The 15,700-nt window shown below is 42.9% G+C and overlaps 1 protein-coding gene and 1 non-coding gene across 2 annotated transcripts in view; both read left to right on the forward strand.

Annotated features, from left to right (window-relative positions):
• The window catches only part of NIPAL2 (NIPA like domain containing 2), a 111,902-nt gene extending 107,086 nt beyond the window's left edge, over positions 1 to 4,816 (forward strand). The window contains exons 10-12 of the mRNA XM_006159726.1: positions 1,445 to 1,508; positions 2,628 to 2,722; positions 4,038 to 4,816. Coding sequence (XP_006159788.1) covers positions 1,445 to 1,508; positions 2,628 to 2,722; positions 4,038 to 4,150 — 272 coding nt within the window. The 3' untranslated portion in view covers positions 4,151 to 4,816. The remainder of the gene's footprint in view (positions 1 to 1,444; positions 1,509 to 2,627; positions 2,723 to 4,037) is intronic.
• A 1,073-nt stretch (positions 4,817 to 5,889) lies between these two features.
• LOC114009868 (U6 spliceosomal RNA) lies at positions 5,890 to 5,998 on the forward strand. The gene has a single exon (XR_003551266.1). It is a non-coding gene; the product is annotated as a U6 spliceosomal RNA (small nuclear RNA).
• Positions 5,999 to 15,700: the final 9,702 nt, after the last annotated feature.

Raw genomic sequence — 15,700 nt, forward strand, 5'->3', positions numbered from 1 at the left:
ACCTGGAGGCTTTCTCTCTCTCTCTCTCTCTCTCTCTCTCTCTCTCTTTCTGCTTCTCTCTGTCATGGGGGGGAATACATTTTTTTTTTTAATCTAGAAACAACTGAAAATGCCCTAGGAAAATAGATGTTATGGTGATTAGCTTAGAATAACATGAAATCATTAAAATGATTACAAGGAAGTATAAGTACAAGAAAGTACAAATAACACAGGAAAAGACACTTCAGAAGTACTTACTCAAGAAACAGTCTCCAGAGCTGGACTTGACTTTTTTTCTATGGAAGGTTCATTCCCCAGGTGGGAAGGTAAGGTTAAGGTTGGGAATGCTCCTGTGGGCAGGACTGTTGTTCACTGTAGGGTCTCTTAAGTGCAGCACCCAGAGCACTTAGGAGACACTCTTTAAATATTTGTTGACCAGCTGGCATGGCTAACACCACACACACAAAATATAATTCCAGGTAATACATAATTTAAAGATATCTTCTTGTTTAATGAAAAGCCTGAAAGTTTTGGAACTTTAGGTGAAGAAGAAAAGATTGAGACTAATAGGGACAGAAGACAAGCTCACCAAAGTAGACGGTGCAGCCTTGTTTTCCATCACCCAGAAGGGAAAACCAGAAGAGGGAGAAGAAAGAGGGACTGGCAGTGGGAAGTGAAGCTGGCATGGCATCTCTTACTGAAGTCCTTCAGAGTCTGAGTCAGAGGAGGCCAGACCAATAGACCACGGGTGATGCTCAGAGAAATGGCATGATGGGCAGCAGTCAGCCTGAGGTGGGCCTGCCATGCCGAAGGCCCCAGAGGCCACCCAGACTCAGGCCAGGTTTGCTAACCCCTGACCTAAAACTGTAGGTGGCAAATAGTTATTAGAACTTTACTTTCTTGCATGTTCCAGTGGGATAATCCTAGACTAGATAAGAAATTTCTATTTGCAAAAGTTATGTCAATTATGGTTTGTTTCGTTTTGTTTTGGTAGAGAGAATGTGTTTGTATATTTTCAAGAGAAAGAGAGGATATTTGGTAGAGTCTTGTCGTGCCATGATCCCCTCTCCCCAGCCTCCAGTTCCTTGGGATCTTGGGTGCCTGCATACACACATGGTGTGTTTTCAGGCCAACCCAGGAATCCAAACCTATTTGTCAGCCATGTGGCTTCCAGCACTACGTTCCAGGACACTAGGGACTGTGCCATGTAGTCTGGGCCAATTTTGTTGGTTTTATAATACTGATAATTACAATTCATAAAGGTCTACAAATCTGTGTTCCTTTTAGAGTAATTTGAAATGTCAGTATGGCATGCAAATTTTTTAAAACTAAACCACCAAATGTATACTTTAAGGATAACTATACTTAGAAAAAAATAATGTTTTCATGTAATTTTAAGAACAATGTGTAGCTATTATAAATATTATTACTCTGAAGTTAATTTCACCTTCTATTTCTATTATAGGTATCATATTTTATCAGGAATTCCTTGGTGCCGCTTTTCTCACTGTATTTATATATCTTTTTGGGTGAGTAAATGTCTCAGAGGTAAGCTATGTGAAATTCTAGTATTGTTATATAGGATTTTTGGCTTTGTACCCAAGGTACAGAAAATTGGAAAATAATATAAGAAACATCAGTTTCCTGAGATCCTAAAAGATACATATTTTTCAAACTAACACCCCACATAGGGCCCAATGTCTTTGTGATTTAGGTGTCTCATTGAGGGTTCTGACACACTGGGGATTTTTAGGTTCCAGCCAAAGTGAAGTAACTACAAAGTCGTTGGCCTTTGTGGTTATGGCACAACTTTTTTGTACCATATAAGACCTAACTCATCCTTGAGAACCCCTAGAGTCCATCTCAATTAGAGAAACACAGATGCCTCTAGGGTCAAGTCCGGGGAAGATCCCTGGCTTTGGACATAATCCCATCAGTTGGTGGCCTCCCATTCTGTGTCTCAGTGCCCTACCTTAACCCCCCTAGAGATTTGGTGGGCATCCTCATTCGAGTTGCTTGCAAACTGAGAGCGGTACCTTGAGCATACATCGCCATGATAGGAGCTACTATTGGCTCCAGCTGGCAATTCGTTCGTGTTTGGCTGCTTCTTTATCTGGTATTCAGCGTAACCATTGTTATGCAAACTTTGGCCTAAAGTATTTTCAGCGTAGGAAACCATCTATCTTGAAATTTAGTTTCATAAGATATTTGGGCAAGGCCAAACTTCTGGGGTCTGGAAACTATGACTACTCTTATGGCCAAGGACAACTAAATTTCTTAGAAAATTAAAGAATAAATTATCTTTTCACTTGGGAATGCTCCTGGGCAGGACTCTTGTTGCATGCCAGTGGTGGGTCTGGGCTCGCATGGGTAGAAAAATGAGACCTAGTGTCTACCCAAAGGGTTTAGAGCCGGAATTAGCCTCCAGATGGTAAAAACCTGGAGCAGAGATTTACTGGAATCTGCCCAAGTCTTGGTTCTGGGTACAAATATTATTGGCTACAGCAATTAAGACAAGTTCTAGGCAGCTTACCATGAGAAACAGGATGAGAAAACCAATGGAATTTATGTCATCATGCAGAATATGGAGCTCAGTGATTTAATACTATAAGCCTTTTCAGTGTTCTTTATTAATATTATTCTTACAGGTGTTTTCTGTCATTCCTTGGCGTGTTTTTGGTCACAAGAAATCGAGAAAAGGAACATCTGCAACAGTCTTATATTGACTTTGGAAATATTCCTGGTAAAATTATATAGTCTTTAATTTATAACAGAAAAATTTTTATCCTTATAAATTAATAGTTGTAGGTATTATTTGGGGTATTTATTTGATATAAAACTGGATTCTTACCCTCAAAAACATGTACATTTATTGATGAAACCAAAGGTGATGTTTTAAGTATGACTGTTAATAATGATTTATTGAATGTCAGCTCCTCACAGAACACTAGGGATATAAAAGAACTGACCATATTTTCTTTATTTGGGTGAATTGGGGGGCATTTCCCTTTTGGGTTTCCTTAAATTGGAAAAGGGTAGGAAAAAGGTTACCAACAACAGATCCCTGTCACTTGGGGGAGAGTCTTTGAAGGAACAGCTGAGAATGGAAGGCTAGGCACCTAAGGAACGTCATTCCTGCGCAAGACTGAGGGGAGGTGGCTTTTGCACTTGTGGTGCCAAGAGTGATATTCATCGCAGTCATCAGAATATCCCCTTGTCCTTACTGTTCTCACCCTGATTAGGCTAATAAGCACCACCTCTCTAGTTCTCAGTCTCACTGAGAACTCTGTCAGCCACTGGGACAACAGAAGTAAACTCCAGAGTGAAAAACACTTATCTTCTGTGCCTTCACTTCTCCCCACCCACACACCCCCATCAGTCCCCCAGCTTTACTCACGGAAACTTCTAGACAGGAGTGAAGATGTCTCACAGCTTCCTCAGCCATTCTTTCAGCACCACACCTTAGAAGCAAAAACCATTAAGACTCTAAGACTGAGAAAATTCGGCCCTCTGAAATGAATTCTGTGTTGTTTGTCATTTGAGCCATCTTATCAGTCAAGAGCATTGACTAGAAGAATCGGTGTTCACAGCAAGGATGCACATTACAGATGACTTACATGGTTAGAGTCTTCGGAGGAAATAGTTTACTTATTTTTAACTCGATCTTCCATTTCCCAAAGCTCCGTCCAGTAACAGCTTCAGAAACCAGTATTAAAGGCTAGTCTTCTCTGTTGTTACGCACATTAGACTAATGGAAAAAAAGACAAGATACAGGGAGAAAGGCTTGGAGAGAAAGCTTCAGGCTTATTTCCACGCTCAACATGGAGATTCTGTGGGTGGGGGACATGGCGCCCTCTCCTGGACAGTGCATTATCATGTTTCAAGCAACACCCAGTCCATGGGCCTTTTCTTCCTTGACGCTTATCTCTTCTGCTTAGAGGATGACCACATAGTATTTTTTTAAAAAGGAATAAAATATGGCCTAGATTGAGGAGAAATTATTGAGACTTATTCTTCTGTAAGAGCTCAAAAGATTTTTATGATTATTATCTCCACAGGGAAACAAATGTTGGACAAAATACAACCAGATTCAAATAACTTATCCTATGGAACTTTGCCTGATGGAAGTGACTCAACAAAGAGCCAAAGTGGAGAGAAGAAAGAGGTCTAAAATGCCGAGAGGGATGGCTGTGGGCCTGTTATTCGATACCACCTTTTTAAAAAATTGCACATGTTCAATTTGTGTCAGCAGCTATTTTATGCTGACATGTGCTAGCTTCGTTTCAGTCTTTTCCCCCACCTCGGTGTCTATGGACATTCAGGGCCCTCCTAAGCTTTGACAGTCTAATGTTTTCATGGAATGTAACTTGAAGTGTTCCCCACACCCTGGACCTCTCCCTGGCGATCATCTAACCGGCTAGATCTTAATTAGAGCCTGGCTGCTCATGCTGGAATGTCACACAAAAATGTGCATTCACGATTTGGCCGTAGAACACATAGGTTGCTACTCCCACACGGCTTGTAGTGTCAGTTGTTCTGCTTTAAGGAGACACTATAGCTCCACAACCTCACCTCACTCCTGAAAGAAAAGATTTTTCCTGGTATACTTTGTAGGAACCTCCCCATATTAAAAACAAAACAAAATAAAACTTAATGTTTTTATTTCTCAGTTAGAAAGGCAAGTCATCTTTTCTGAAAGATAGCGCTATTAAAAATCCCCCTTTAAGAATCAGCCACTGTGGTACATAGATAACACAAGTGCCCTGCAAGGCTGGAAGTCTTATGGCAGCCACAGGTGTGACTCCCCAAGTTGACCTGAGAACACACTGGGTGCGAATAGATGGGTATCCAGGATCCCGAGAAGCTGACGGACTGGGAAAAGGGGAATGATGCATGCAAGAACCCTCTTGGAAGTGCCTCTGTCCATCCCACCCCATACCCCCAGGGCATTTGCTCTTTATCATTTCAAAAAAAAAGGTTCTCCTTTAAAATTAGAATTTATAAGTGGCATTCTGTGATAGCATATATGACCATTGGCTAGTAGACCTTTTAAGAGAAAGAAAGGGGGAATTTAAGAATTAGTACTGTAGAGTTGGCCCTGCAGCACAGCAGTTAATTGCTGTGCATAGAGAGCTGGATCCCACATGATAGACTTTGGTTCAAGTCCTGGTCCCAGCAGCTTGAAAAACATCCTGCACCTATGTGCATGCATGCCTCAATTCCTGGTGGGATGGGAAAATGGAAGGAAAAGGATTGCTATGTGAACACAAGGGCCCTGCAAGGCTGGAAGTCTTATGGCAGCCACAGGTGTGACTCCCCAAGTTGACCTGAGAACACACTGGGTGCGAATAGATGGGTATCCAGGATCCCGAGAAGCTGACGGACTGGGAAAAGGGGAATGATGCATGCAAGAACCCTCTTGGAAGTGCCTCTGTCCATCCCACCCCATACCCCCAGGGCATTTGCTCTTTATCATTTCAAAAAAAGGTTCTCCTTTAAAATTAGAATTTATAAGTGGCATTCTGTGATAGCATATATGACCATTGGCTAGTAGACCTTTTAAGAGAAAGAAAGGGGGAATTTAAGAATTAGTACTGTAGAGTTGGCCCTGCAGCACAGCAGTTAATTGCTGTTCATAGAGAGCTGGATCCCACATGATAGACTTTGGTTCAAGTCCTGGTCCCAGCAGCTTGAAAAACATCCTGCACCTATGTGCATGCATGCCTCAATTCCTGGTGGGATGGGAAAATGGAAGGAAAAGGATTGCTATGTGATCACACCCCTTATGGGGGTGCTTTCTCTCTCTCTCTCCCTGTGTCTCTGACTCTCTCTGGTGAGTGCACATGCCCTCTAGTCATAAATAAAATAAAGAACAAACAAATAAATAAATAAAAATAATTAAGACTGGGTTTGTTTCGGCAACATGAGCACATATACTAGAATTAGAACCATGCAGAGAAGATTAGCAAGGCCCAGGTATGAGGATGACATGAAAATTCATGAAACATTAATAAAAAAAATTAAGACCAATGTTTGTTTATTTTTTTAATAAAACAGAATAATGACTTTTCTTCATCTGTAAAGATCCTATCACACTTGAACTGAAATTGAAGTAAAACTTCATAGCCTATGGTTTTATTTATTATAGATCTTATAATTAAGCATGCATATATTGTCTTAATGCTCAACGCAAGTCTCAAAAATCACATTTAAATTCTTAGTGGTATTTTCATTGCCAACAAGCCATTATCCAAAGCTTTGTAAATTCCTCTAGGTAAGAGAATTATGATTAAATAACTGGGATTTGGCCATTCACATCTGTTGACATGGGGCCATCCCCATAGTACAGTGGTAAGAGAGCCAACTCCCCCATTGCCAACTGCAGTTCAAATCCCAGCCCCCATGACTTGAGAACATGCTGAGCATGTATGTGCATGTAAGCCCAAAATCCTCATGGGACGAAGGAATGGAAGAAAAAGGATTGTAGTTTGACCAGGCCCCTTTGGGGGATTCTTTCTCTCTCTCCATCTCTATCTGCAGTGCACATTGTCTTCTAGCAATTAAAAATAAAGGAAAGAAAAAACTTGGGAAAATTTGTAGACATAGAGCACAGTCAGATGGTCAAACCTGAGCCTAGAAAAGAAGCTCAAGGGTTCCCTTTCCCAGAGGGACTTTTCTCCTATAATTAGTTACATATCTACTAAGATAAATTTGTAGGTAGAATCCACAGTAATGATTATTATTTATTAACTACCTAATATTTACATACGAAGAAAAGAGATAACTTTAAGAGCCAGCAGGTAGCATAGTGATTAAGATGCTAGACTCTCACATGGCAAACCCTGGTTCAAGTCTAGGACCTAGTGGCTTGAAAATCATGCCAGGCACGTGTACACTCATGCCCAAAATCCCAGGAGGAGAACAAATGGTGGTATGGTCATCCCCTTGGGGTGTGATTTCTCACTGTCTCTCTCCAGCAAGCGTACACACTCTATGCTAAAAAACTAAAAAGAAAGAAAGAAAGAAAGAAAGAAAGAAAGAAAGAAAGAAAGAAAGAAAGAAAGAAAGGAAAGAAAGAAAGAAAGAAAGAAAGAAAAGAAAAGAAAAGAAAGAGAATGAAAGAAAGGAAGAAAAGAGGTAGCTTTCTTTGAAACCAAATAATAAGCCCTGTTGTTAATGACATTTCAAAACCTTCGGATCTCTTCTGCCACATCAGTCCCATATTATTCCAACATTATTTTTGTCTTACATTTGTAGTCAAACCTGGCCACAAAGGAGAGAGATTTGAATCCATCACTAGTGTATGAAAACTAACCCAGAGCCCTTTTCTGGCTTCTTAACTCCTGGTAACGATCCCTGCTATTGTGGAAAGTGGCCCATTAATTCAAATAAAACAGCAGTACAGTTTAGGGCATGTTTCTGAGTTGGTCCAGCATGTTGGCACTAGAAGACTCAGCTAAATGTGTCTGGTGCCTGCAACTACAGATTTCTAGTGACTCTTAAAAGTGGTTCCAAAGGTTGGGAAAACAATTAGACCGAAGAGTTTTACTTGACGTCAGACTACATTTATAACCGCAGAGCAGTGTAGAATTTCACACAGACATATACATAATGCCAGTACTTTAGTGGCCACTAACATTTGCACCTATTAAAAGTTTTGAGACACGACATCGACTTACGTACAGTTACACAATCCAGCAATGTTTTAGAAGTCCAGGTAACATAGAAACTATACTCAGATCTAATTATTCTTTCCATATTGTTGCTCCAAAGTAAGGTGAATAAGAACATTAAATTCCTATTAAATTCAAAAGAAAGAAAGAGAAAAACTTTCTTACACTAGCTTGTAAGATTTTAAAAATAATTACACAGTGTATGACAGCAACCAAAGCCAACACAGCTCTTCTCTTGGCATTGTGAATTGGGGACCAATAGCCAACACTTGGCTCATCTGAGTATTTGTCTAGACCAGAGATCAGCAAACATGTGCAGTAAAGACCCAGAAGAAATAATGTTTTGGGGTGTGTGTTGTCCATACACTGTTGCAACTACTCAACTCTGCCATCCAAGCAGGAAAGCAGCCATAGACAATATATAAACAAATAAATGTGAATGTTTCTAGCAAAACTTTATTTATAAAAACAGGTGGCCAGTCCATGGTCTGTGTTTTGCCATCCTCTGTCCTAGACTCATCTGTGCTTGCCACATAGCTTCTTTCCTATCCCTAGGCATTCGAGAGTTTAAACAGAGACACTTCGTGGTTCTTGACAGATGGGATACTCTGGAAGTAGGGAACCATGTCTCAGTGTTTACATTAGGATAATTTTTACATATATAAGAATATAGAGGCAAGTGAAGAGTTCACTCTTGGAGTCCAAGTTTGTCTCTTGAAGGTGGTGGTCCTTCTGTGAACACCACTAACTACCTTGGGGCAGCCTCACCAATCCCACACGCCAAGTTGGGAACAGCTTTGGAAATGAGTAACAGTTACCTCCCATGTAGTAGTTTAAGGGGAGGTCTTTGTTATCTGATTGCTTTTCACTTTAAAGGTTTGCTTTTGCCCCATAATACTTTTGTTAGCAGGATCACTTGAAAACAAATACAATAAAACATTTCTAAAGCACTGACTCGGGAGATGTTCTTTCCTGCTTCTCCCTCAGCCACCCCCAAATAGTCCTAGAGGTTTTATTATGTGGCAGAGAAAGAAAAAGACAGATTTCCTAGATTAGTGCAATGTCAGTGCTATTAAAGAGTAATGGTGATAATGTGCAAGTCTGCCTCCAGAAGAAGCAGGTGCAATGGTGGACATGACTCAAGTGGATAGAAACGCTCAGCCAAGTTCCTGGAGCCAAGAACCCTCTTCGGGATCCTTGTTTCCAAGCATACAGCTCATCCAGGAGTGGTGACTACTTGCTCAGCCGCACTGAAGGCTGCTTGGTGCCTGCCAATTTAACAGTGATTTGATGGACGTAAATAGAGCAGTTACTAAAATGAACCTTCCCAACATCCTCCCAGACTGCTTGACTTAAACTCCACAACTGGTTATAGAAGCAGTCCTTGAACAGGGCCACCGCAAACCGAATGCACGTGTTTGGCACTAGTGAATATGAGTTTTTTAGTGAAGTTGCTAGATAAACACCACACAGTTTGAACTACTACAACAAGATCTCAAAAGCGAACCCAACATGATCGTGTGGGGAATTTAGAGGCTGCTTCTAATCGTTAGACTCATCAACAGTCTGGCTCTTATTATGGCCATCTTGAAGTGAAGAAAAAAAAAAAAACCTAAATTCCACACATACACAGTTTCCATGCAGATACAGCCCGGTCTTAGGCTAGTAAACGTAGTGTTTTAGCAATTGTGGTGAATGTGAGGAAGAGTCTTCCCACCCAGGGATTCCTGAGCCTGTCCCCTTTCCCTCCAGCCTCAGGGTACCACACAACATGCTGTCCTATCTCCATGCCAGGAAAGCAAATCAGTTACAGGAGCTGTGACCCAACCAAGGAAACTTTTTTTTTTTTGCAAGAAAGGGAGTTTCCTACAATGTGGGTCCCTATTGAGAGTTAATGAGTCCCAACCACAATGTAAAAGAGGAATATCAATCCCAATATCAAATAAATGTGGTGTTTCAGGGTGCACCCAGCTGGGCCAGGCCCTGCCAAGAATTTCATAGAGTTCCAGGCAAGATGCAAGATAGTCTCTGTGTTCCAGGAAAGAATCTCCTTCCCAGGAAGCTGGCCAGTGCCTCACTGACAAGGAGCTCTTCCATTCCTGAAGGGACCTGCACGCAGGGGCCAAAGCCACTTGTGCATTTGAGCTGCTGCTATCCCTTCGCCAGCTAACCCTTCCAGCGTGCACGTATCCCACTTTCGGAGACTTGTCTTCATGGTTCTAATTTGAAAAACAACCTCAGAAATTTTCTGAGGCTTGGGCTCTACTCAACTCTGGTCAAAGTGCCTCACCTAAAATCTCAGACACGAATAAGGGGTTGAATCAGCACAGGAAGTCTTGATTCAGGGCCTCAAAACTTGGATCATTTGCCTGATTATAGACTCCTAACTCAATTGTCATTCTTCAAACTTAGCAAATAATCATTAATTCACTCAACATAATTGATCACTTACTATTTTCAATATAATATGTTTGGATTTTTAGAAAATAGACCCTTTTTTTAAAGCAATTTCAAATTCATAGCAAAATTGAGAGGAAGGTACAGAGATTTCCCACATACCCTATATCCTGTGTGCACAGTCCCTCATTGCCAATGTCTCACACTAGAGTAGTTCATTTCTTACACTTGATGAACCTACATTGTAGTGTCAATATCACCCAGTCTCTAGTTACATAGGGTTCACTCCTGGTGTTACGGCTGTGGATTTTCACGAATGTACAATGGCATTATCCGTTACCATATTCAACACCATGGCAGAATCATACAGGATAGTTTTACTGCTCTAAAAATCCTCCATGCTCCAACAATTCATCCCTCCTCCTTCCCCCTCAGCCCTTAGCAACCACCGATCCTTTTTACTGTCCAAAGTCTTACCTACCTTGGAACACCATATGCTGAATTCATACTGAAAGTAGCCTTTTCCGGTTTGCTTTCTTCACTTAATAATATGCATTTAAAGTTCCTTTGTGTCTTTTCATGGTTTGATAGCTCATTTCTTTTTAGTGCTAAGTAATATTCCATTTTCTGGATGTACCACAGGCTTATTCATTCATCTATGAAGGATATCTTAGTTGCTTCCAAGTTTTGGCAATTTAAGGTCATTAGGAATATAAAAAATGAAGTATACATGAAGACTAGCTCTTTAATAACTTACTTTCTAGTCAGAGAAACAACATCTTTCATTTATAAAGTCCTTGCTGTGTGCTGGGCACTGTGCTTTTACTTGTGTTATTCATTTAATTCTTACAATAGCTCTAAAGGCCCTTATTTCTACTTTAATTAATTAGAAAATCTGGACATCTTGTCCTGGGCAGGGACTAGGGTAACTCAAGAGAGGCACCTAATGCACATATTTGAAGGAGAATATAAAAATCTTACTCTGAGAATCAGCAGGTGGCATAGTGCTTAAGGTGCAAGACTCCCACATGGTCAACTGTGGTTTGAGTCCTGGACCTGGTGGCTTGCTTTCTCACTTTCTTTCTTTTTCTCTGTCTCTCTCTGGTGACATGCCCTGTGGCAAATTTTAAAATAATGATAATAAAATTAAAGAAACAATTATGTTAAAAAAAAATCTTGGGACCAGCAGTTGGTGTAATGGCTATGTCTCTGGACTTCCATGTAGCCAACCGCGATTCGAGTCTCGGACCTGGTAGCTTAAACTCACACTGGACGCATATGCGTGTGTGCCCAAGATCCCGAGAGGAGAATGAAGGAGAAGGGATTGCAACGTGGCCACCCCCTGCCACCAGGAGTGATTTCTCACTTTCTGTCTCTCTGTCTCTGTCTTTCTGGCACGTGCACACGCCCTATAGCAAAAACCTCTCCAAAATAAAACAAAGTAAAACAAAATCTTATTCTCAGGATGTGTGAGGGCCAGCCCTACATCTGCAAGGCCATGAGAGTGAGTGGATGTCTCCTCATGCCCTCAGAACCTCACTGTGCCCTAACAAGAGGAGCCCTGTAACTTGACCAGAGTCATTCAGCTGGCAAATGGCAAAACTGAGATTTAAACCCAGAAGTCTAACTTAGTAAGACACTCTTACCGCTTGTGCCAGAGTACCTACTCTGCACAACAAAATGTCAAGTTTCTTAAGAGACCTGAACAAAGGACAAGGGAGCCCAGATAAGAATAGGTCACTTTTGGCCAGGAGACAATCTTCAAAGAAATGGAAGACTGTAGTGGATTAAATGGTGCCCCTCAAAAAATATGTCTATCTCATAAACGTAGGACCTATGAATCTGTCCTTATTTATAAAAAAAAAAAAAGTATTTTGCAAAAGTAATTAAGGATCTTGAGATGAGATGAACCTCAATACCTGAGTAGCTCCTAAATGCAATGACAAATGTGGAGAAGAAGACAGACACAGAGGAGAAGATACAGACAAAGAAAACCTGTGAAGACAGAGGCAGGGGTTAGAGTTATGAAACCATAAACCAAGGAATGCCTGGAGGCCCCAAAATTGGAAGAGACAAGGAGGGACTCTTCCCCCCAGAGCCTCCAGAGGGGGTGCTGCCCTGCCAACACTTTGATTTCAGACTTCTGACCTCCAGAACTATGAGAGAATACATTTCTCTTGTTGCAAGTGACCAACTTTTGGTAATTTATTGCTATAACCCTAGAATGGATGAGAAGGGATTGCAGATGGCCATCCTTCCTGGGGGAACTAGAACGGGGAATGAGCTGGTCTTTAGTGTCTATGTAGAATTTGGACATAAGAGGAAGCCCTATGAGCAAAGGAGAAGCTGACTAGCCCAGAGTAACATGGAGACACATGGACAGAAAGACACCTTGGTAAGACTAGCTAGGCAGGTCTGAAGACCTGAGTCACCAACTATAACCTAGACTCAAGAGTTCGGCTTGAACCCGCAGTTAGCATAATGGTTACGTCAATGGACTCCCATGTAGTCGACTGCGGTTCGCGTCCCAGACCCGTTGGCTTAAAACTCACGCCAGGTGCGTGTGCATGCGTGCCCAAGATACCAAGAGGAGAACGAAGGAAAGGGATGGCCACAATCACCCTGAGGGGTGACTTCTCGCTTTTTATCTCTCTGTCTCTCTCTGTCTGTCTGGCAAGCGCATGTGCCCTATAGCAAAAACCTCTTCAAAAAAAAAAAGAGTTTGGCTTGACTTAGGAGGTAAATTATGGCATTGACTTCATTTCTGGGTGTGCAGGTAGACAGCAAGACATAATCAGTGTCATTTCCAAAATCACTGATCAGAATTTAAAGACATTTCCTCTGTATCTTCCTTAGCCTTCTACTATCAATATGAGATGATATAACAAATGTTCAAGAAATGATGATTGAATTCAAGTCTTGCATTGATAGCCCATCACATCCTACCAGAAGGGGTCATGTGCAGCTGGTAAGCTGGACAGTGACTTCTGACATGGCCGTGGGCAAAAAACCCATGCCCAGAGAAGGCTGTGCTGGGCCAACCAGAGCCTCGCTCCCCAGAACTTGGGTTGGGAGGTGTGGAGAGACTTGGGGATTCAGGAGTCAGAAGTGGGAGCCAGAACTGGAATTCTTCCTGGGGAAGTGTCAAGGTATGAGAGGCTAGCAAAGGGCCCTGGGCAAGCCAAAGTGATTAGGAATCTGAAGCTACAGGAAAGAGAGAATCACATGAGTGAAAGAGCTAAGAGTCTGATCTACTGGCAGAGGAAGGAGAAGTGAGAAAATACGGCCAGAGAGCTGCTGGCAGTAGAGAGCCATCTAAGATCCAAGGCTGGTCCCAGGGAAGTCAAGTGTGTAAAGTTCATCCCCCTCAGCTCATGGGCATGCGGACCACAATAGCCAACCCCCCTCCCAGCTGGCTGGATACACTTCCTAGCCATCACAAGGGCTTGCTTTGGGTCCAGTAGGTGTCATGGTAGTTCACATGCTGGACTCCCACATGGCCCAATGCAAGTCCCACACCTGGCTGCTTGAAACTCATGCTGGGCATCTGTGCATGCATGCCCCAAATCCCAGGAGGAGAATGGAAGAAACAGGATTGTGGCATGACCGTCCTCCTGGGGGGGGGAGGGGTGATTTCTCTCTTTCTGTCTCTTTGTCTCTCCGGTGAGCGCAGGCACCCTACAGCAAAAAATCTCTCTCTAAAAGCAAAAAAAAATATTTCTCTCTTTCTGTCTCTTTGTCTCTCTGGTGAGCGCAGGCACCCTACAGCAAAAATCTCTCTCTAAAAGCCAAAAAAATAAAATAGAAAGAAAGAAAAGAGTACAACTGTCTGTGGAGGAGACATGATGGGAAGGAGACATTTTCTTTCCTTTTCAGTTTGCCAGAAGGTATGTGTGCTCACCAGAGTCAGAGCGTGTGGGGGAGCAGAAAGCACTCCCCAGTGGGGCTTGGTCACATCCCCACCCCTTCTTCTCCATTTCTCCACCCTGTCGGAGTTTGCGGCATGTATGCACACACACCCAGCATGTTTTTCAAGTCACTGGGACCAGGATTAGAACAGCTACGTGGGATCTAGTTACCTTAACCCCCAGGCCACAGGGCCGGCCCAGGAAGTCTTTTCCAAGTTGTGAGAAAAACCAGACCCCACAATCACAGAGACAGGAAGAAATCAGGAAGTGCGCACCAAGGAGCTGTGTTTAAACACCTCACGCCTCAACCCTGTTCACCAGGCAGTGTGTATCCGAGTTGGCGGTCTTGTGGCAAAATCAGAGAAATGAGCCCAGCAGAGTGACGGGGGTGCCTCCAAGCAGTGCACCCCCTATCCTGCCCCAGGCTCTTGCCACCCCCACACCAAGCTAGGAATCCCTGATGCCCATTTGTGAGTCCGCTGCTCTGTCTTCAGAGCTGTGCCCTCATGGAGCCTGCTACGCGATGGCGTGGGGGTGCCTGGTGGCAGCTGGGGGTACTGGTTGCTCCCAGGGCATGACAGGGCTGACTCTCTTCTCAGGTGCTGTCGGGAAACAGGCTCCTGAGAGAAGGACAGACATCTGTCACCCGAGGCACAGGGCCATGCTGCTGGCCGTTCCACGGGCCTCCTCTAAAACAAACCACCTGTTTCCTGCCCAGCTGAGGCCCAAGTCTTCCAAGGTCTCCGCAAGGCCGAACCGTGTCCAAACCGCTGCTGAGGAATGACAGCCTTGGCGCTGCCTCCGGTTATGTTTGTTGTTCACTAAGGACTTTTGTGGAATCCAGGCTCATTTTCCACTGAAATAAGGGAAAGTAAAGACAGCACCAAATAAAAATAGCTCCCTGGGTTTCCTGTTTACTCAGCTCTGACTCCCCAGCCCAGGGGCTTCAGAGAGCCCCTCTCCAGAGCACGCCAAAGTGGTTGACTTTTGTTCTTTCATGTTTCTGTTTCTTTTTTTCTTTTTTGGTGTTGTTCTACATACATTTATTTTGGGGCCTGTTGTGTTAATTCTCAAATCTTTCTCTTTTTCGGGTTTATTTTTAAGATGTTTTTGTTTTTGTTTTTGTTTTTGCCATAGGGTGCATGAGCTTGCCAGAGAGAGAAACAGTAAGAGGGAAAGTGAGAAATCATGTACCAAGGGGATAGCCACACAGCAATCCCTTCTCCATTCTCCTCTCTGGGTTTTGGGGGTCCATGCACACACACCCAAAGTGATTTCGCGTCACCCGGTCCAGGACCCAAACCACAGTCAGCCATGTGGGAACCCAGTGCTGTGACCACCACGCCACTGCTGGACCCTCAAATCTCCTCGTTCTAGCCTTGTGTAGAGGGAGTCAGGTGGCTGGGTGCTTGTCTAGCTCTGACAACCTCATTGCCCCATTTATAGAGTAGAATTAATTATTTCTGGCTTAATGAGCCTCAGAAGATAGACATAGAAGAAAGTAGTTGACAACAAAATAAAAGGACTGTGGATAGGGAGGGCTCAGGGCCTGACACAAAGACCCCCTGTTCTCCTTCAGAATAACACACATGAGAGAGCAGAGTCGACAACAAAGACAAAGGGACAGGCAGGAAAAGCCCATGAAAGGACTGTGCAGAGGTGTCCCAGACATCGGACCCAACGATGCACTTAAAGTCCCTTCCTCTTCTTTTTTTTTTTTTTTTGTTTCGTTTTTAGGTTTTT

This window comes from Tupaia chinensis, unplaced genomic scaffold (genome assembly GCF_000334495.1).
Source record: "Tupaia chinensis unplaced genomic scaffold, TupChi_1.0 Scaffold000646_1, whole genome shotgun sequence".
In the NCBI taxonomy this organism is placed as follows: Eukaryota; Metazoa; Chordata; class Mammalia; order Scandentia; family Tupaiidae; genus Tupaia; species Tupaia belangeri.